Below are 23,148 nucleotides of genomic sequence, written 5' to 3'. Positions count from 1 at the left end.
CATTCTATTCAGTTAGCAGAGTTAAACAGAGAAAATGGCAATTGCAGTCACTGTCAATAGGCACATGGCCATGAAACAAAACCACCTTGCCACCAAAGCCAGTGTTTATCTGATAAAGGTCTGTCGCTGAACGTGGTAGCTGGGGGGGGGGGGGGGGGTCCTTTTATAACATTTAATATGAATACTTATCTCCTAAGCATCTGTTTCAGTCGTTTATGAATATCAGTATGGATGGGGAAAAAGTTAGTATTTGTCCAAGACACACCGTTAACAAACACTTATATCTCAAGACAGAAATATGCCTGCTCAATCATACCTTTTTCAGATCGTCTTTGGAGAACTTTTCATAAGAGTTATGCTCCAGATAGGCAATGTGCTCTGAACTGTTAGTAGCAAATCCTACAGCTTTTCCTTTTTTATTTCCAGACGGTTCATAAGGGTGATGTAGAAGGTCATAATGAAGCATTGTAATCATTTCTTTTTTGATTAATTCTTCACTTTTCTGTAAATCCGTTAAAGGTGGTTCTACATTTAAGGGTCTTAGAATAGTTTCATTTACCTAAAATTTTAAAACAAGTATGATTACCAAACATATCGCTGCAAAATACTAATATTATTACTTGTTCTTGCATGAATTGAACAGCAGTTACACATTTTCAAAAGAAAGTCTTTTTTTTCCTTCTAAGATCTTATTTGTACCAGTGAATGAATCTGGAAACTGCTTTACTGGATTCCAGAGAATAGATGAAATTGTTAAACACACTTTATGAATGATCTAAAAAACATCAATCACAGGAAAAGAAACTTAAAACTTCCTAAGCCAAAAATTCTAACACTTACTTCTGATGGTCTTGGAAGATCTTTCTGGACAGCTTTGTGCATCCGTTTCATTTCCCTTACACGTTCTGCATCTCGTATGGCCTAAAAAATTATTTTTATATCCATTATAGCAGTTATACAGTATTTGACACATTTCAATAAAGTTGAAAACACTTTAGTCTATAAGAACATATACGTTCAAGAGCAAAAACTACAGACATCTTTAAGTTTGTAGGAAGGCAATATAAGGCAACAGAAATTAGTCTATACATTTTCTCAGTAAAGTAGAAACTAAGAACTTCCAATGTCTACTAGAGCATTCTTCAAATTTATATAGCTGTATCCAACAAATAATCAACGTTTTCTTCTCTCAATCAGATCCTAAACTTAGAGGGGACTCTTAATTATTCCTCCTGTAACACAACCCTTCCTTCCACCTCCAAAGCTACCAATTCTTAATTTAAACAGCCAGCCCATGAATGTGTTGTTTCCTGATTCTCTAATTAAAAATAATGTGGGATAACACATTAGAATTTCACACCATTTCTGAGAATAAACGTAACTCAAAGTAGCTAAGAGCACTAAACACAAAAAAGTAGTATCCTATATTCCCCACCAAAAACTACATTCATCTGGTTTCCCTCTAAAATATGATTTCCATTGACGCCATTCTCACTCCAATCTCATGAAATTATTCAACTGCTAAAACCATCCTGAAATTAACTGCAGCAAGAATTCCTGATAGGGGTCACATGATCTCAGTTTTAGTTCAAGATTCACCCCTTTCCAGCCATGAGACCTGGGAAAGTTAACTTAATTCACTTGAGCCTGTTTCCTCATTTCTAAAATGAAGCTAACACCTATCCTATTTACATCACTGGGTTGTTATTGCAAATGAAAAAAGTAATTAACTATACGATATTTAGGACAAAGTGTTACTAATATTCTAGCATACTCTAAACTTCCAAATCCACATTTTTTATTAGTTTACACTGACCTAAAACCATTTACTCAACCAATCCAAAATGTGCTTGCTTTTAAGATTGCTCAGTAACACCTTTGCTTGGCTAGAGTGAAAAGCAACATCTAAAAGACTACTTATGTGTATCTTAAAGAAGCATAATGAACTTGACAGAGGGTATTTAAATTGCTATGTACATATACATTTTAAGAATGCCTATTCAAGATATGTTAAGTATATTATTAATTATGTGAGTATATATTAATGCTGTCAGTAATTTACGTTATGGTAATTTTTTAAATATTGAAAAAACTTTTAAATAGAGATCTCAAGACATTTACAGGCTATTCTGCATTCTTTGAGCCTGCTGGCACATCCCGCAAACTCCCACTTCCTTTCCAGCACAATTACCCACCTGCTTTCGTGCATCCACGTCAGCAGCATCTTCAATGTATGTATCATCTATTTCACGGTCCTCCAGCTCCTTCTCAGCATTTTCTGGTAGAACAATTTCAAAGTCATTCTTAGGAGCAGGAAGGCCCAACAACCCTATACGAAGGTGTTCACGAGATTCTCTTTCCTGTAGAAAAGAATTGGTCCTTCTCAAGTTACACACATTAAGTAGTCAACTAACATTCTATAAGAGTTTCCAAAAAAAATTATCAGCCTAAATTTAATTCTAGAAAACAATTCCTAACTCCAGAGCTGAGTTTTTTAATTTCGATCTCCGTTTTTTTTCCCTATGTTAAGACCAATCAAAAGTTTTGATTTGGAATCAGTGAATTACTCTGGGATATTCTAATAGAAGGTTTGGGAATTACCTCTGCAGAAGGTAATTACCTCGGGCAGAAGAAAGTCCTTTAGGGTTTCCATTTACGGAAAACATTTCTGACACTGAAATTTAATAGCAAATGAAAAGAACAAGCTCAAAAGTCAATTTATCCTTGAACTAATAAAACCTAATCTGAAAAGATGCCTAAGTACGTGTGCGTGTGCGTGTGTATAACAGAAATACTAGATTATATGCAGTCCAAATAAAAACAGTCCATTGTTCCCAAAGGAAACTGCCTGGAGCCCAGTTTTCCCCAGTACATCCTTGGCTCACCTTTTCAGTCTCATTTCTACTGCTCCATCACATGTATGCTAGATATGAGGAGCAGATGACTTGCTACGAGTGGCTAAAAACTTGCTCCATGCATATTCATGATGTGGTCTCCACCTGGGACAGCTGCCACCCACCTGAGCATACCTCTTCAAGGAAGGCTTTCCTAGTACTCACCCAACAAATGTTATTATTTCTTTCTTTGGCCACCCTAAACATGTTGCTTTAACTCAATTGTAGTTCTTATGCTACAATTGTTTTTGAACTTTTTTTCGTACTGCCAATCTCTCCAGCGTATAAATTTCTTTACGACAAAGGACATCTTTACTCAACTTTAAATCCCCTCAACGTGCTCTGCACATTAGATTCTTCATTTGTGTAATGCTTATGTAGCCATTCAGAGTTGGCGTAAGTTGATATCAATTTGGGCACTAAAAAATTCTAAACTAACCAAATGTATACATGAAGTTAGAATTAATTTGTAAACCGAAAACAGGCCAGTATCACTGGAACTCGTTAAAAAAAAAAAAATCTCACAAATGATAAGTCCCAATAGTGATCTAATAAAAGCAGTTAACATGGACCGAGCAAAACTGTAACTTTTATAATCACCTTTCTACATCACCATGCAAAATATACACACGAAACGTCACTAAGATCAGCAATAAACTACAAATTAACTTGGCTTTGAGATCTAGATTGTCCGTCTTCAAGGGTCAAAATCTAATTTATGGGGCATTCGAAACAAAATTTATTTTACAGGAAAAAAAAGTTTAAATAAATGCATCACTCAAGAAAATATTAGTAAGTTATAAAAGCTGAAATCATAACAGAGATACAAGGAGCATTACTATAGGCGTGATCAGTATTCACCAACATATTAAGAATAAGAAAAAGCAGCCATGAAACCACAAGGTTCCCATCTCAAGTACTCCAAACCACTCTACTTTGCTGACATTCGTAGGTGTCCAGATTCTTAAGGTACATGTAGTATGCACTGACAAAGGGGATAATTTTAATTTGGCACCCATGAGATATTTTTTTAAAACATTTTTTAAGAGTATTAAAAGGGAATTGATATGTACCATCTGCTTCACATAAGAGGGATCACTGTAGTCTGCCATTCCATCCTCAGGATTAATGTTTAACTTGTCTCGAAGAGGAGTTCTACCCGGGGTGGAGTTAACAACTGGTTTGGGAGTTGTCCCACTCCGGGGAGTCAGCCCTTCAGAGCCATGAGAGGGAGTCCTAGAAAAACAGAAATTCTAATGAATAAAAATGCCACTTTTATTTGCGTTGTGCTTTCAAATGATTTTCACGTGAATTATTTTAGAAGGAAAACAATACATAAAGATTCCAGAAATTCTGTCTCCTTACCTGGTTTTAGGTTAGATCTCTAGGTTAACATAAAGGTGTAGCTCAGCTAGCTTAGTATTTACACACAGTATTTTTAATTTCATGACTTCAAACAGTCATTACATTTGACGCTTTCTTGCCTTCCAAACTAGGTCCACCAAACGTTATTTCCACTTTCTCCTGACACATCAGGGTGGCTGAGAACACACAGGGGTACAGAGGCGAGCCAGCACACTCACAAGCTCTCTCAGTTCAGGGTCTTCATCATGTCATTTGTGCCCTCCCTGCCTATAGCTGTTCACTATCACATCATCATCAACAGTGGACCTGCTTTAGGTAACGCTTCTCTTTACATTTTGTTTGGAAGCTAAACACCAGGCTTTTAGAGTCGTATTTCAATATGAATAGTTCTGAGTGAGGGCTACGAAATCTCATAGGAATGAAGTCCATAGACTTTGCAACTTAAACTTTAATTGCTCAAAGCCTTTTTTTTTTTCCGGTTGCTTACCTCCTGTATCTTAGCTATGTTCCAGACAAGTGGTGCTGCCAGACAGCTGTTCCCCAGAGGTGAGGTGAGGTGCTATCGTATAAGACGTGGTCCCTGCCCCCAAGGAACTTACAATCAAGTTGAGAGACAAGACATACACAGGGAAAGAGGGACTGGGCTCTCTTACAAGCCTTGCAAGAAGTGTTAATATATAAGGATTTGGCTGCCAATGTTTCTTGATCCTGCTGTCATGTACAGTTGTAATGGTCTGAGATGTTTCCCATGCTAAACAACCAGTAGGAGGACATATCCTAACATTTAAAATTAAAAGTAAACCCCAAATATTTCCAACCTTTAAAAGCTCAAATTTCAGTTTAATACGACTAGCTTCTATAACATTGATATCTTAAAAATTCTTCGTGGGCCAGCCCGGTGGCTCAGGTGGTTGGACTGCCAAGCTCCCAACGCTAAGGTCACCAGTTCGATTCCCCCATGGGCCAATGAGCTGCGCCCTCTACAGCTAAGATTGTGAACAATGGCTTTCCCTGGAGCTGGGCTGCTGTGAGCAGCCGACTGGGAGCAGCGGAAGGTCCGTGTGGGCTGCCACGGCTGCTGAGCTGCTGTGAGCGACTGGCAACCGACTGCCTCAGCCAGGAGGGAGCGCAAGGCTCATACCAGCACGGGCCAGGGAGCTGTGTCCTACATAACTAGACTGAGCAACAACGGCTTGAACTGGAATGGGGGTCGGGGGAAGGGAGGCTGAAGAAGAAAATTCTTCTCAAAAACACAGTAGCTTAAAACAAAAGATCTGCAAACAAATACTGAATTCTGAACTCTACTTACTGATATGCACGAGGAAGGGTTTAAGGGTGAAATGGACCGGTAACTGCAAGATGCATTGATAGATGGATATGCGATAAACAATAAAATATTAACAACTGTAGAATCTAAGTGGTGGGTATATGGATGTTTGTTTTACCATTCTTTCAACCTCTCTGAATGTTAGAAATTTTCATAATGAAATATTAGGGGAAAGCAGTAATACGTACGAGGTCTGACAATTAAGTTCGTGAACTTGTTGCAACAATGTTGCTAGCCTTTTTTGATTTCAGAGGGATTATTCATTATGAATTTGTACCTACTGGACAAACAGTTAACCAAGTTTACTATTTGGAAGTGCTGAAAAGGCTGTGTGAAAACGTTAGACGACCCGAACTTTTCGCCAACAATTCATGGCTCTTGCATCACGACAACACACCGGCTCACACGGCAATGTCTGTGAGAGAGGTTTTTAGCCAATAAACAAATAACTGTATTGGAACACCCTCTCTACGCACCTGATCTGGCCCCCAGTGACTGCTTTCTTCACCCAAAAATAAAGGAAATATTGAAAGGAAGACATTTTGATGACATTCAGGACATCAAGGGTAATACAATGACAGCTCTGACGGCCATTCCAGAAAGAGTTCCAAAATGGCTTTGAAGGGTGGACTAGGTGCTGGCGTCGGTGCACAGCTTCCCAAGGGGAGTACTTCGAAGGTGAACATAGTGATATTCAGCAATGAGGGATGTAGCACTTTTTCTAGGGTGAGTTCGCAAACTTAATTGTCAGACCTCGTACATACATTTTAAAAATTGCAATTTTTATTAAATTCACCAAATGATCATTAACAATGGATTAATTTGCTTTTCGAAATCAGATAAAAAGTATTCAGAAACAAGGTGATAGCATCAGAAACTTTGCAAAAAGAGGTAAGCTCCATATAGTATTTAAACATTTCCTGGACACTATTTTGTTATTTACTATTATAAGTGAGAAGAAATGAAAAAGGCAAGCTGATCACTTATTTTGATTCTCTGTTAACCTTACGAAACCAAACATGTTATCCAAGTCCTTAGATTCAAGTTTTTCTAAAACAGAAAACATTTGTTTATTTACAATACCTGAATGGGGTAGAAAGAACGGTGTTTGGAGTCTGTACAACCTGCCGCTGTGGAGTCACACCTGAGAAGTCGCTCTCGTGCAAAGGTGTGTTTAGTCCCCCTTTTAATGGGGTGTCCACGTTGGTTAGGGCCATGAGGTTCTGGGCTTCCTGATTAACGAGAAAGTAAAGAAAGTTTAGAAAGAAGAACAGAATCCTCTCTTCTGGTCCTACTACACAAACAACAGGCAGAATTCTTACACATTTTCTCAGTGAAAGCCAAGAGACAAAATGACTAGTGGGCCATGGCAGAATTCAATACTTGCATTCCTTCTGTCAACATAACATAGCACTTCAGACGTTTAACAACAAAGTTTTGTGTCAAGAAATGCTTTTGTGGCCCTCACATGAAATTACCGTTACCCAAAGCTGCTCCTATTACCTGTGCCAAACTCCTCATAATCATAAAGAACTTAGAATTCAAATTTCCCAACGTGATCTTGGGCTGAATGTCAGAACACCTAAACTTTAATCTAGCTTTATCACTGATTCTTTATCTAGTGTTCATTAGCCTCTCTGAATCTCAGGTTCTCCTACTAGGAAGTTAAGACACTACCCACTGGCCCATCCACCTCACGAGAATTCATACGGGCAGGTTGGTTTCTGAAGTTTTGCCTGATCTTTAGGAAGGACTGACTATACTCTCAAGTCCCTCCACTCTAAGTGTATTCATTACCACCACTGCACCTGCAAGTCTCTTAATCCCCAACTGAGGGTCTGTGAAAGACTGTTATTTTTAAAAACAGTCACAAGCATATTTCTCATCTCACATGCTCTTGTTATAATCCAACCTTAATACTCCTTCCATCAAGAGGCGGGGTCTATGACCCTCCTTTTGAATCTAAGTGGGCTTGTGACTTGCCTATCACTAACAGAAAGCAGCATTAAGTGACACTGCTTGACCTCCAAGGTGAAAAAAATGCAGCTTCCCACCACACTCACACTGAAGCCCTGAGAGACCACGGGGGAAGTTCCACTCTTGATGTCACCATGCTGTGAGCAAGTCCAAGCCACATGGAGAAGCCACATTTATTCCATGTTCCCAGATAAGGATCCCACCCACAGCCAGCAGCAAACACCAAACATGGAAAGATGATGATTCCAAGCCCTATCCATCAAGTCACCCCCAAATGCTGAGTCGTCTTAGCTGAGGCCCCACACATCATGGACGAGACATACGCCATTCCTTCTATGCCCTGTCTAAATTCCTGAACCAACAGAAACCATGACCATAACACAATGTTTAAACCATTAAGTTTGGGGGCAAAAAAGATAACTGGAGCAAGGCTTATTCCATTATTCAGTATATCTTTATTCATGGAAAGATCTTTGAATTTCACATTATCAAAGTCCTATGGGTGTGCTTTTTGCTATTCCAAATACAAAGCATTTTCCCCCCATCTAGGCTCCCAAAAGGCTGGCCAGCTTTATGCCCTCCAGGAAGGAGATTGGAAGCTACTTACTTCTCTGGGGAATCTAACTAACCCAAGAGAAAAGATCTAGAAATATTAACATCAATAATTCCCCAATGAAACACCTCAGCCAGCTCAGCCTACAAGGAAGCGCAGAGTCAAGGAGCCTCACCCACACACAAGGAGTTTCTGCTCAGCTTTAATTGCCCCACCTCTACCTCCTAAATATAGGCACAGAACCAAAGATCAAAAGATATTTAAGAAGGGGGGGGCCAGAGGGCTCAGTTGGTTAGAGCACGAGCTCTCAACAAGGTTGCCGGTTCAATTCCTACATGGATGGTGGGCTGCACCCCCTGCAACTAAGATTGAAAACGGCGACTAGACTTGGAGCTGAGCTGCGCCCTCCACAACGAGATTGAAGGACAATGACTTGGTGGGCCCTGGAGAAACACATTATTCCCCAATAAAATTAAAAAAAAAAAAAAAGGTAATTAAGAAAATATCTCATATGAAAGAGAATAAAACTAACAAAAGAAATGTAAAGAATATGCAGGGGAAAAAAAATCCTATAAAAATAAAACAAAATTATCATTAATAGCCTCAGAGAAATAAAAGAAGACATTCATAATTAAGAATGAAATATTGGGGGGTGGGGGGTGGGAGATGAGGGTAAGGGGGATCAAATATATGGTGATGGAAGGAGAGCTGACTCTGGGTAGTGAACACACAATGGCATTTATAGATGATGTAATACAGAATTGTACACCTGAAATCTATGTAATTTTACTAACAATTGTCACCCCAATAAATTAAAAAATAAAAATAAAAATAAAAAGAATGAAATATTAAAAACTGAACACATTTTTAAAAACCTCTTGGAAATTAAAAATATGACAGTAGAAATTTTAACACTGAATAAAGATAAAATTCAGAAAATTTACTAGTAATAAGTCAAAAAGTCAATTAAAACAGAAAACCTGAGAGGAATAAAAAAGAAAATTTAAGGTCCATAAGAGAACAGATCAGTGAAAGGGAGAAAATTTTTTTTTAATTTCAAAATAATTTCCCAGAATTGAAGGCCATGAGTCTCCAGAATGAAAAGATCCACCAAGCACTTAACACAGTGCTGAAAACAGATCCACACCAAGAAACATGCCTGTGAAAAAGAGAAGATCGTATAAACTTCCAGAGAAAGAAAAAAACAGGTTTCTTATTAACAACCTGAATAACACCGGAGGTCTCAAAAACAATGGAAGCCAGAAGACACTGGAGTACTGCCTTCAAAACTGAACAAAAACCATCTCAATCTGGAATTCTATACCAGTTATATTACCTATCAAATAAGAAAGTAGAACAGTAATTTACAGATATGCCAGGTCTTAAAAATTCCATCTCCCATGGACATTTCCTCAAGAAAGCTACTAAAGGAAATGCTTCATTAACAAGGGACTAAACCAAGAGAGCCAAGACACGGGAACCAGGAAAGAAGGGACCCAAAGGACTTTCTATGGTGACAGTGAAGGGTAATCAAGAGAAGGAGCTATAAACAAATCTTAAGAGTAATCAGTCCAGACTAGAACATTCAGAAGTTCTGGGAAAGACTTCTCCAAAAAGATAATAACTAAAATTTGCCCAGATTATAGATTTACACAGTTAATGTAAAGTTTAGAGTTGAATTAGTGCTAAGTAATCAGAAAATTTAGCAACTGAATAAAACAAGTATTAACTCAAAGAAAAACAAAATACTGTGCGTAATTATAAAGCACTTTGTGGCTTAGCAATGAATATGGTTTCCATAGTCATAACATAAACCATGAACATGGAGCTAACCAAAATTACGACATAACTGTAATGGAAAATGAGGGAATGGAAAGAGTGTGCATGCATGATAGAGGCAGAAGATGTAAGAGAGCCAAATGTTCAAATTCTGGATTGAAAAATGCCTAAAACTGGGAAGAAAAAAAAATCAACATGTTACAAGTGTCTTCGCAATAAGGTAATAAGAACCAAGAGTTGTATCTGATGCCCCTAAAGAGCAAGTGATGAGGGACTCAACTGTTTCCTTACTAAGCCTTATAGGACTACTTGACTCCGGAAGCAAAACTTTAAAATTATATTTCTGACTATCAGAAAAAACGAAATGAGATGTTAAGGCTAATAAAAAACTCAGTAAGTGTTTTGTTACCCTCTGGCATGCAGATACCCTAAGAACACACAGGGCTGTATAGATCATGTGTTAAGGAGAAGGAAGTAGTACTGACGGCAGCCTATGCCGAGCTAAGTCCAGAAATGCAAGAAGTTTTAAAAATTACTGACTATACACATCTGATTCCTTTCTAGGATTGCTAGGCAACATGACATTTTACAATGCTGTGCTTTACTGACAGATACCAAAGACTGCATTAGAAGGTAGAAGGGCTGGCTTCAAAAAAACTATGACTTAATGAATGAAGAAAGGAAAGCACCTAATTACTGAATATGCTGAGTTACCTTCCCTGCTCTAGAAATCGCTAAGATCTGTGCATTCAGGACTCAGTTTCAAACGGTTTACCCTAAAAGAAACAAAACCAAACCACTCAGTGTTCATCTTCCGAATGCTTCCAAGAACAACAAACAAAGTGAAAGGCTCCCTCTACTGTGTGACAGCTTACCTGCAGAATTCTGTCCTGGGAAGCTGGCGTCCGTGGGGTTCGAAGAGCAATGCTGTTGTTGGTGACGTTGTACTCAGACAGAAGAGTACTGGAGGCCGAGTTTGTGATGCCAGATTCCTCAGCAGTTTGACGGGCAATTTCACTTGCTTGGCCTACTTTCACAACTTCCTGGAGTTCTGCATCTGAAATCTAAAAAGACACAGTTATCACAGTAAACAATATTTTAACCAGAGGAGAACACAGCTTAAAAGGTTCATATTCCAGAAAGATAAATTGCTAAAACTGTGTGATGAGTACATGGGGTTCACTGTATTACTTTCTTTACTTTTTGTGGGTTTGAAAATTTCCATAATAAAGTTTTTAAGTCTTTCCTATATAATATGTGCGGGGGGGGGGGCGGGGGAGAGGATTCCATGGTATCAAGCTGCAAAATCTTGTATGTATTTCCATACTGAAATTCTTTTAAACCAAGCAACATGTTAATAAACCAAAAACATAAAACAGTATTGTTTGTACAAAACTATCATATGGTGGGATGACCGAAAACCACACACAGAGAGTCCACTTAGCCATAAGATCCCTTAAAATATCAAAATGTATTATCTTAGTAACTTTACCAAAATTAATATCCTAAGGAGTACTAAGAAAATAACAGGCAAAATCTCAATTTAAGAAATATCACTAGTCCTAGGAATGGCAGAATCTGACAAAATTATTTTGTTTGTGCTGAAGAATCTTGTGTTGATACAGCCAGTGCACTCATTTGGGGAGAGAAGCTTCTCTGGCTTCCTAAGTCCATCTCTGTGCTCCATTAAACTGTCCAGTTCTACAGAGCTATACTATCCGAAACAGAACAAGAGCTTATTCGGCTCCTCTCCTGTGGCAATCAATCAATAATTCCTTTTTCGTCTGTACTTTCAAAAAAAAAACCCAAGAGCTTATCCAAAATTCCCATGTTTCTACCCAACTATAATCAAGTCAAAGGAATAGAGTCCATGATAGCTGAATGAGGGAATGTTTCTATCTCTCTTCTCCTCAACTCCCACGTTGACTTTCACTGCTGTTGGCTCCAAAAGTATGACAACAAAACATTTCCTAAAAGAAAGCAGTGAAAAGTCCACAGAGCCAAACACCATCTTTATCCTGGTCAACCACAAAAATGAGGCCTGGGAGCCCTAACCTGCTGACAAACTGATAACAGCTGACCATTAGTTACTAAACCATCACGAGTAGTTTAAGGCCTGGTAGCATTATGCAGAGGAGTTGGTGCTTATTTATCATGCCATAATCACGATGACTTATTTTTATGTGGCTCACCTACTATACTGTCAGTTTTGTAGGGGACCCAGCACCTAGTAAAAACTTGGTACATAGGCCCTCAGATATTTGCTGAATTAATGGTTAAAATATGAGTTCACACAATGAAAAAACTGCTTTTATCGTATTACCTGAGGGGCAGGAAGTACTAGTTTGCTTCTCTTTTTAGTAAATTCAGAAACACCACTAGTTTGAAGAATAGCTGATGGCAAATCAGATTCTTTTTTCCTTTTCAAATGCTGCTTGTCTTTTTTTCTATCTCTTCCTTCTTTTTCACTGTCACGATCAAGATAGAGATTTTTCTTTTCAAAGATACATATAGGCAATAACATTAAAAGCCATATAAATACTCATACAGTTGAACAAAATAAGCCCATTTCTAAGAAAACTAATAAACAGACAAAATAAACTATACACATTAAGTTGGTCCTTACACCATTACCTACCCACTATATTCAAGAGGAATGCAGACTTAGAATAGTTAACAATTATGAATAAAATAGGATACACTAAGTAATTTAAGTATTGAATGTTAAAACTATATAACTATAAATACTATGACGATAAGCTAAATGTTACATATAACATTAAAAGAAAAACTCAGAACTATTCCAATATCACATATATTCATATATAAGTATGTGTATGCACATAAGAAAATGATGAAGTATTCTAAAAAGGAAAAAAATTATGTGAAGGAAATGAAAACCTTGTGAATTTTTTAATTTAAAAACTTAAAACTGTTATTCAATTGCTTGTTCTGATTTTAAAATTCACAAAATTTTTAAAAAGGATATTTTAAGTCCTGACAAATTACACCAAAAACTTGTCTAAAGCCAGGCTCAAGGCCACCGTTTAAAGCTCCAGGAAGGCCTCCTGCCCTTCTGTGTGTCATCCTCTTCCCCCATCTAGTCTACTCCTTCCAAATGATTAGTTTTCATCTTCAGTCTCTTTATTTGCAGAAGCTACCTAAAGCAAGGTCCTATTTTGAGAAAATACAATGGAGTACATCCAAGAAAATCTTGTTTCACAGTGGCTGATATCTGTTGTTTAGGAACAATTCATATCAATAGAAATGCAAAGTCAGTCAAGGAGTTAAAAAAGAACGAACTTTTGACAATATGAAGGTTCTCCCCACAATATTCAGATGGAATAATTAAAGAAACTCTAAAAATCCCTAGAAATAGGCAAAATCTTACATACCCTAAGACAAACATTTTATAAATACACCTACTAATCCTCATTAAGTGAAAAATTGTAGAATGTATTGGTGAGTTTTTTTAATTTTCATTTTAAGAAAAAGGAGATACAACTTTCACTAGAAAAAACAAAAAGAACCAGACAACATTTTGACAGATTCCTTCAGACTATTAGTAAAACAACCTGGTCACAAATGTACATAAATCCTAAGATTGTGACTCTGAGAAGACAGTTCACTAAGACCCAAAGTGCAGACATTTCAAGAGACACAAACAGCACGTCTGCTAAAAACAGGACAGCCAGGGTCACTGATTTTCTCAGAAAGGTGAACCCATTAATAAATAAAAGCGTATGTGGGCTACACTGTGCTAAACAACAAAAATCTGTATCCTGTAAAAAAGGATAATATTTGGCCCTCCATAAAATTCCGACTCATACCTTTCTGTTTTCAAAACCAGAAAGGCCACTTACGATCTTAGCTCCCCATCAAGATCCTGTTGTCTTAACTTCCTGAAATCTGCATCAAGAGCCTGGTAGTTTTCCTCAGAAGTATCATAAAAACCAAGAGCAGGCTTTTTTTCAAATGGGATTTCAGCATTATAATCAACTCCTCTCTTCTTTTTTCTTTTCTTCTGAATTTCTATGCCAGCTGCTCGAAGTTCTCTTCTCTTCTGGAGGGCAGCAAGACGTCTGAAGAAAAAGAACACAACACCTTGAAAATCATATGCCATGGGAATGGGATGGTTATCCAAAAGAGTTAAGAAAACTTCTTGGTTATTTGGGGAAGAAATAAATCCTCACCTCACACCATTCACCAAAATATAGTTCAGTTTCAATTTAAAGACACATGCATGTGTGTGCGCGCGCGCACACACAAAAGCAAAAAGAAAAACCAGAAGGAACTATATAAGTACATATGTTATCCTATCTCTGGATGGGAATGTACTCCATAACTATAAATTAAAAAACAAAAAACAGATCAATGGCTTTGAAATTTAAATTTCACATTTCTGCAGCACTCTTTGTAAAAAAAAAAATCATAAAACAAAATTAAAAGGCAAATAATAAGAAAAAATATTTGCAATTAATATTAGGAATGGTTCGATATAATCTATGCAAGTTTTTAAAAAATGCAACCCAAAAGAAAAAAGGAGCAAAAGGAAATAAACGGTTCACTTTAAAAAAAAAATGCAAATTGCTAAAATGACAAAAGATTTACCTAACTAATAACTTAAAAAATCACAAATTAAATCAACAAGTACCATTTCTGCATATCTATAAGCATTCAGTTTTTTGTTTTGTTTTAATGGCAAGGGTGCAAAAAGGGGACATTCTCCATTCTCCCACACTGGTAATACTAAGAAAGCAAACTGGTACACCTTTTCCCAAAGAGAATTCAGAAATATACATTAAAACACTAAAGTTTAAAAAAATTGTTTAACCCAGCAAAATCACTCCTCTGCCATTAGCCTAAGGAAATAAATATGAACATGAGCAAGGACTTAGCTACAAGACTGTTCCCCTAGCGCTGTTCAGAATAGTGGAGAGCCAGACATAATCTAAACATCCAAAAATAAGAAATGAGTTAAATGAATTTATAACATAGGTATAAGATTATTATAATCTTTAGCATAGCATAACAGCCATCTATATAACCTTTAAAAAGCCTATAAATCTATTCTGACGTGGAAAGATGCCCAAGACACACGTAAATATTATTATGAAATTTACATGTTAAGGAGCAACATGTAAATATTGTATGCATATCTATCAATTATGCTGTGCATGGGGAGATGTGAAGGATGTGTGCCAAATATTGACAGTGATAATCACTGGAAGTTGGAATTTCATTTACGTTTTACTTTTTTCTTTGTACTTTCCCATGATGCTATCATTTTAATGATGTGATGAGAACAGTTATTCACAACATTAAAGGGGGGAAAAATAAATTTACAAAACAGTACACAGGAGCAACGTCCAGCTTCAGGAGGCCCTGCAGACCCATTCCCCAGGAAAACTGACAAAAATTAGTAAAAAAAAAAAAAAAAAGATTTTAAGTTTCTGAAAGGGATCCTAAGGGGATAGAGCAAACGAAGAGGCATTTATCCAAGAAACTAAAACCTGGTCAGAAAAGTGAGAGTCTGTGATACTTGAATCTAGATCCACTCCTTCCCCCTCTTCCTCCCTCCCAGCTTAGGGAGATGGAAACTCCTCCACACTGGTGCAGCCAAGAACACTGGCCACGCCCAGTAAGAGGGCTTTCATTGCAGGAGGGGCACAATAGCAACCTTTTTAATCCTGCCTCCAGATATCCATTGAAGAGGCTGGTTCAATCCAGAGCAGAAAAGTTGTGGCTTCCTTCTTCTGCCCAGGCAGAGGCTCTATCTTGAGCACAGTGCTACTGAAAATACTGGAGTCCTAAGAGCCCTCGCCCCAGATTGTGGGATGAGGGTTCCATGATGGAAACGGCTAGCCAAGGAGAACTAGGGTTGCTACCCACCCCTTCACCGAGCACTCAGCTCCTGAAAAAGGGTGTCACTCAAAGACAAACACATCAGAGTGCAACAGTAAAACAGAGAACTCCAGGTATCTCCCCAAAGACAGTAACTTCATGTGCAACAGAGCATGGAGAAGTTCAAGCCTAACAGTACTCTCAGAACTGTGGAAGTTGTGGTAAAAGGCGATGGGAAGAAAAACCGAGAGAGTCATTGGAGAAATAGGCTGAACTGCAGGCCCACTAGTTTGTCACAGAAACATCGAAAGACATACGTGGGAGGAGCTTCGCTGGAGTCAGAACAAATATCAAGCACCGACTTCAGAAAGTATCCCTTTGGAGGAGCCCAAATTTGGATCCATGTATGGAGCAATTTATGACCCAAGACACTGAAAACAATGAAGCAATCAGCTAACAATTAATAGAGTTTTACAGCTGGGTGTAGCCAGGGAAAAAGATGTCCAAGTCCTGTCAAAACCACTGTCATCCCAAGGTGACTGTGGGCATACCAGGATTGCACAGCAAGAAAAGCAAGATTGCAGGCTTCACATTTCTGAGGGGAAGGAAGCAAGAACAGACTCACCAAATAATCCAGCCAGGCACAAGGAGGGGGTGAAGGAAACACAAGGACCCAGAATTGCTTTACCATCTGAACTCTACAGTTCTCAACAAAAAATTATGAGACATGCAAAAAAAAAAACAGGAAAGCATGATCTGTACACCAGAAAAAAAAAGCAGGTAACAGAAACTGCCTGTGAGAGCTACCAGATGTTCTATTTCACAGACTTCAAAGGAGCCGTCATAAGTATGTTCAAAGAACAAAAGCAACCATGATTAAAGAAGCAAAGGAAGGTATGATGACAATGTTGCATCACACAGAGAATATCAGTAAAGATAGAAATGATTAAAAAGAACCAAATGGAAATTGTGGAGTTGAAAAGGATAAAGCTGAAATGAAAACTTCACTAGAGAGGCTCCACAGTAGATTCAAACTGACAGAAGAATTAGCGAATGTGAAGACAAATGGATAAAGATTATGCAATCTGAAGAACAGAGATAAAAAGAATGAAGAACTACGTATGAACGAGCCTCACAGAAATGTGGGACAACATTAAGTGCACCAACATACGCACAAAAGGAGTACCAAAAGGAGAGGAAAGGAAAAAGGGAGACAAACTATTCTGACAAATAATGGCTGAAAATGTCCCAAGTTTATTGAAATTCATTAACCTACACATCCAGAAAGCTCAAAACTCCAAGTAAAATGAACATAAAGAAATCTACAAACAAAAACATCATATTAAAAATGCTGGAAGCCAAAGACAAGGAGAAAATCTTTAAAGCAGCAAAAGAAAAATGATTCATTAACTTACAAGGGAATCCCAGTAAGATTAACAGCTGACTTTTCATCAAAATAACATATACAGTACGATCCAATCTTATAGAAACGTTATTTTGTGTGTACATATACATAAATGCACATCTATATTTGAGAGAAAGGTTTGAAAGGACACACTTCAAAAGTTAAAATAACTTCATTCTTTAAATAAAGGAAATAAAGACTTCAAATGACATTAGAAAACCTTTGCAATACAATACTACCATGTTTCCCCAAAAATAAGACCTAGCCAGACAATTAGCTCTAATGCATCTTTTGGAGCAAAAATTAATATAAGATCCGATCTTATTTTACTATAAGACTGGGTCTTATATAATATAATACCCGGTTGGGTGTAATATAACATATATAATATAATAAATATAATATATAATATAATAAATATAATATAATACCAGGTCTTGTATTAATTTTTGCTCCAAAAGACAAATTAGAGCTCATTGTCTGGCTAGGTCTTATTTTCCGGGAAACAGGCTAAGTGAATACAACCAAGCTATGCAGCACGATATCAACCATGCCCCAAAAAGAGAACAGAGCAACACTAAAGGAAAAGTGCATTATTTTTATAATCAATAAGAAGCTTTAAGTTATAAAACAGACCTGTAATTCAGCATTTAAAGAGGCCTGCACTGCACTTTGCATACAGACCTATCTAGTCTGTTATAAGATATACATACATTAAGTTATAAGATGTGTAGACTCTCTAAGAAAATCTACAAGAAAGTGTAGGGTAAATTTAAACCTGGTAAAATTTACTTAAAGCAAGCAATGTCAGCCATACTTGGAGATTTTTCACACGTGCACTTGCCACGTCCCTGGCCCAATCCATATGGTTAAAGGCTCAAAAAAATTTGGTTTTCAACCACTCGTGAACAAAACGGATGAGTGAATATTTTTTCAACCTTACTCACATTACTTAACCCTAACTAGTGTACAGAATAGAAAGATGGCTGAGACTTGGCAAATTTAGTACTTCCTCTTGGTTTCTGCTTACTGTCCCAGACCAGTCGTACTTCCATCGTAAGTTACTATTCCAGGTTAGTGATTGGCCGGTGATGCCAAAACAAGCATCCTCAGGCATGAAAGAAGGCGCCATCCCAAAATCTGGCTCTTTAAAGCCATCAGTGGGGAAACCATCAACATAATGCTAGTCATCAGGTCAGGAAGCACTTCCTTGGGGACTTGGGGACCACAAAAGACAGCTGTGTACTAAGATTACAATGCCTGAATTCCAAACGTTAATAAGCTCTTATATAGTTCAGGTTTTTCCTTTATCCACTTCCTCTTGGTTTCTGGGCCATTAGAAATGATGTCAATCATGGCGCTAACCAAAAGGAAAAAAAGGGCGAGGAAAGTGGAGAGAACCTTGAGTAAAGGGCAATACTTAATTCACTCACTTTTTAAATCCAAATTTCTGTGAGAGCCTAAAATGTGGTTTGAGGTTCAGTCCATCTATGCTCAGTCGAGTTTCCTGTTTTAAGCCAGGGCTTGCCCAACACTAATCAAGCAGAGTAGCTAACTGGCAATCATGCAAAAGTCACACAGTCCTCTAGCCATCTGACTCCAAGATGGCTACAACAAATAAAGCTCTCCTATGCTAACAGAAAAATCCAACCTGCCAACCAAACTATCTTGGCATTATTTCTGTTGTATCTTACAAAAAAATTTTTTAATATATAATTTCTATATTTTGAAATGGTTGGGAGGAAAAAATAAGACTTTTTCAGGTAATAAAGAAACTAAGGAATATTAGCAACACTGGAATTGGACAATTCTTATTACTCACCCAACAGGGTTGGATAAATCACGCAGTTGTATTAGGCCTAAGGATGCATAGACCAATTATTCAACTATGGATGAAAACAACCATACCTTGCTTCTTCCAACTGTTTCTCTCTTGCTTTCCTCTTTGCCTTCTTTCCCTGAGTATTAGCCAGGCGTGCTCTAGCTTCAGAAAGCATCTCAAGTTCATCTGCAAAAATAAAGAGAAGACAAACTAAGTTCTTCTCCAACAGAAGCTAGGTACGTGAGAGACATACCCTATTGCTTAAGATTAGAAAAACCACATATAATTATTATATTGGAAAGCATAATAAAAATAGCTTGTGTTTTTAAATCAGAGAAACCTAAGTTAAAAACCAGGCCCACCACTTGCTAGCTATATGACCCTGGATACTTACCCTCCCTGAGAATGTCTCATCATCTATAAACTGAGAATAACAATTCCTACTTCACAGGGATGTTAAGAAAAGTAAAATGAAATAGGTAAAGCACCTAGCAAGTATTCATTAAACAGTGGCTATAATTATCACCTCCTTCATTATCATCTATTAACTGGCATAGCACAAACTGTGAAATACAGCAAAACTACTAATGAATCATAAGGGAATTGATCATCTTCATTAGAAACACCTTTCTTCCCTCAGAATTATTTCTCTCCTCCAATACATTTTCCATGGCTCCCCAAAGTAGAATAATAAATGTCATTACTGATGCCTTAGACCTATTCCTATACAAGGCTGTCCAATGGAATCACAACAGAACTTTTAAAAATCTCTGATTCCAGAATCGCCCCTCCACTCCCAAAATTACTGACTCAGTTATCTCCAGAGGAGGTCCTCGTACCTGTATCTTTAAAAGTTCCCCATGTGACAAGGAAGCAGCCAGACCAGCCATTGTCTGCCTTTGGGAACCATTACCCTCAAACTTTTAAATTTTAAAAACTCACCAAATATTCCTTAAATGTTTCACGACAATCTTGTGAGGTAAGATAGATATCATTCTCCATCTTGCAGGAAATGGAATCAAAGCTCAGAGAGGTTATATGACTCGCCTATGGTCAAACAGCTAATAAGAGACAGGCATGGATCTAACACGCAGTTCCACTGATTCTTGATTCAGTGTCTCAAGGAGTCATCCTAAATCTCCATCACAGTCTTGCAGTGTTGCTTTTTCACAGATTAAATTACCTGCCTCAAGTCAAAGAAGTAGCTAAAAGGACTGCAGCCCAATATCCTGACTTCTTGGTTCTCTGCGCAGAATGGGAAGGAGCATACAGATCTCCAAAGGCTTACTTAGCTCTAGCTTCCAGGAAATCCGCCCATTAGTATTGCACTGCTCAACTTATTAAATCAATTGAATAATCAGAAGATCAAGAGACACTGTCAAAAAAAAAGCAACTGCTCTATAATAGAAGTCTGGGCACATTTAGAACGAGATTTAGAATAACAAATGCAGATTTAATTGGGATTCTAAAAAGTCAGAGTTTAGAAAGGAAATAAGTTGAAAAGAAGCCTAAGGAGTATATGGTTACCAAAGAAATAAATTCCTCACGAGCCTACACTTACCTTCATCCATATCAATTGGATCAGGCCGTGCTGGTTTTGTTTCTGGATTTGGATCTATTTCTCCAGGTTTCAGTTTTCGTGGATCATCTGTTGTTTCCTCTTCATTGTCTCTTTGGGCAGCTTTATCCCTAGAAAAGAGTTCAGAAGAGTTAGTCATACTATCACACAGTTTAGTCTTAGAAATACCAGGTTTCCTAGCACTGGCATTTTCTTTTAAAAACCCAATGGATGGGCATTAACAAAACAGAGCACTTGTACTACTTCTTCACCTGAAAGAGATGCTATTAAAATTCCTTCTAATTTCAGTGAGTGTTTCCATTCACTATAAAATAGGATTCAAGTAGCCCCTTAATCACAAATGCAGTAAACCATACAAATATAAAAAGAACTATTAGTGAAGAACCAAAATGTCCTAATGGTTAACTCTCAGCAGAGTGGTTATGGGTGATTTTTATTTGGTTTACTATTTTTTCCAAGGTTTTCCATGATGAACATGTATGATTTGTATATTTTTTAATTTTTCTTTTACAAAATACATTAACAGAAGACATAATTTTGATCAACCACATGAGTTTTGGAGGATGTAATCTAATAGCATTAGCTCCTTTAGCTTTACTCAGATCTTTAACTAAATGTTTAAAGGCAGAAAATGCTAGTTTATTCAGCTTCATTCAGAAGATATGTACACATTTTTGGAGATTTACTTACAGAAGAAATTCATAATGTTCCAAGCACTGGGCGGCTGTTCTTCCAATGATGGGAGCGATGGTCCTCCACTGAGTTGGCATCAACTTGGCCAAGTGCAAGAGTTTTTCCTCCTCTTCTCTGGACCATTCTGTTTTCTTAATGCTTGGATCCAGCCACTCATACCTATTAAAAAGATACAATTTTATATATTAATCAGTCACCTGGCATGAATATCTTATTTATACGTTAGATACACTGACTTCTGGTGTCTGAAAAATACAAGGTAACTAATTATGAAAGCTGTTCTTTTTTTACAACAGAATATTCACTGCTTTTGTTTGCTGTGTTTTTACATGTAAGCAAAACTACCGTCATGATCTGTCTTTCCTAATACCCCACCCGACCCACCTTTTCCACCCATTCTACTTAGCAAGATGAGAGGCTGGCAAAGAAAATATAAGCCTTACCAAACATTAGGACAGGGGCTTAGCTCCACTACGAGAAACAGAAATCAGGACCATCTTCTTCTTTGGGGTCCAACCTCTACATTCTGATCCTTTCCCCTACCCAGGCACCTAGGAAATTAGGTCATTCTTGTACAATTCAAAATACGGTCCTCGTACCACATGGGTCAGCGCTGGGGCCAGATCACTCATGCCACAAACACCTATGAAAGTTTAGTGTGTCCACTACTCTGTGACTTAAAAGAGGACACCCCAGGTGCAGTGTTGGGTTATGTTATACTTTGGGGGAGCAAATATACAATATTTCAACTGTATTATGAGAAAACTACTGTGAACTAGCCTAGAAAATTAACCATTATTTATCATTTATTTCTTTGGGAAAGTAAGTTCTAATCAACTTTTAAAACTTTGGGAACACGATTTATAAGCTGGAGTCCATCTCTAAATAAAAGGAGAATTATTTTATGCTTCACAAAGTACTCTTTAGCACATTAACTCACTTGAGCCTCGTATCTCCAGCAGTTAAGGCCAAGATGTATTATCACCCAATTGGAAGAAAACAGGCACAGGAGAGAGGGCAGAAAAATAGCTTGCCTAAGATCACATAGGAAGCAAGTGACAGCTAAGTCTTAAATCTAAATCCCCATCTCCCACTCCATCCTTTCTGTTATATCACAATGCCTGCTTTCTTTTATAAGCTTCAAAGAACTGACATTTTCCTCATTTTAACTAAGGTCGTTTTTCTGTTTTCCATTCATTAACTGGTACATACCATCTGGCTTTGCACTGCTTTGCTGATTTTCTGTGCAGCAGTGAGGCAATCCTAGACCACTGGTTTTTCCCATATTTCATTACCGCTGCTTTCAGAATTTCATCCTTAAAGAATTGTCAGAAAAAAACAACATATTTAATCACAAAACTCCAAGCGAGAAAAGACAAAATTTAAATTAACTCTGACAGGGTAGCAAGCAAGAAAGAGAAAGACACACATACCTCCTAGGTTTTAAAAAAAAAAAAAAAGTACAAAAATCTCATTTACTATCATAATAAACAGCAAGCCAGAATCAGCAAAATGCAAGAAACTAAGAAGACATCTCTCAGGACACCCTACCCTTCTTTACAGCCTCTCCCTCCACCCCCAATAAACTGAGATGGGTAAAGCCCAATCTACGAAACCCTACTTGATAGAGGGTAACAAAACGTATTCTCCAAAGTATGACTCTCATTCTCCTCAAAAATTATACAGCTCATTCACTTATTCATTCATTCATTCAAAGAACATTTCCTGAACACCTACCTTATATCAGGTTTTGAATTGGACATATCCAACCCTCAAGTAGCAAGTTAAGACTCTAGTGATTCCATTCTCCAATCTAGGTTTCCTGCCTCCAGTTTACAAACGGCATTTTCTCTCCAATTCCATAACCCCCACTCTGATCCAAGAATCCACATCCCAGGTCAAACCTAATA

General features: G+C 37.6%; 1 protein-coding gene across 1 annotated transcript in view; it reads right to left on the bottom strand.

The window, feature by feature from the left end:
• Positions 1 to 23,148, bottom strand: part of CDC5L (cell division cycle 5 like) — a 46,760-nt gene that overhangs the window by 21,755 nt on the left and 1,857 nt on the right. Inside the window, exons 2-13 of the mRNA XM_033100555.1 lie at positions 22,451 to 22,554; positions 21,236 to 21,397; positions 20,528 to 20,655; positions 19,053 to 19,152; positions 13,759 to 13,977; positions 12,219 to 12,363; positions 10,771 to 10,959; positions 6,670 to 6,818; positions 3,968 to 4,130; positions 2,196 to 2,360; positions 841 to 921; positions 317 to 559 (exon numbers count right to left, since the gene is read on the bottom strand). Of these exons, the coding sequence (XP_032956446.1) occupies positions 317 to 559; positions 841 to 921; positions 2,196 to 2,360; positions 3,968 to 4,130; positions 6,670 to 6,818; positions 10,771 to 10,959; positions 12,219 to 12,363; positions 13,759 to 13,977; positions 19,053 to 19,152; positions 20,528 to 20,655; positions 21,236 to 21,397; positions 22,451 to 22,554 (1,848 nt within the window). The remainder of the gene's footprint in view (positions 1 to 316; positions 560 to 840; positions 922 to 2,195; positions 2,361 to 3,967; positions 4,131 to 6,669; positions 6,819 to 10,770; positions 10,960 to 12,218; positions 12,364 to 13,758; positions 13,978 to 19,052; positions 19,153 to 20,527; positions 20,656 to 21,235; positions 21,398 to 22,450; positions 22,555 to 23,148) is intronic.

The sequence above is a fragment of the Rhinolophus ferrumequinum genome, chromosome 3 (assembly GCF_004115265.2).
Source record: "Rhinolophus ferrumequinum isolate MPI-CBG mRhiFer1 chromosome 3, mRhiFer1_v1.p, whole genome shotgun sequence".
Lineage (NCBI taxonomy): Eukaryota > Metazoa > Chordata > Mammalia > Chiroptera > Rhinolophidae > Rhinolophus > Rhinolophus ferrumequinum.
This window is presented reverse-complemented; position numbering and strand designations above follow the sequence as displayed.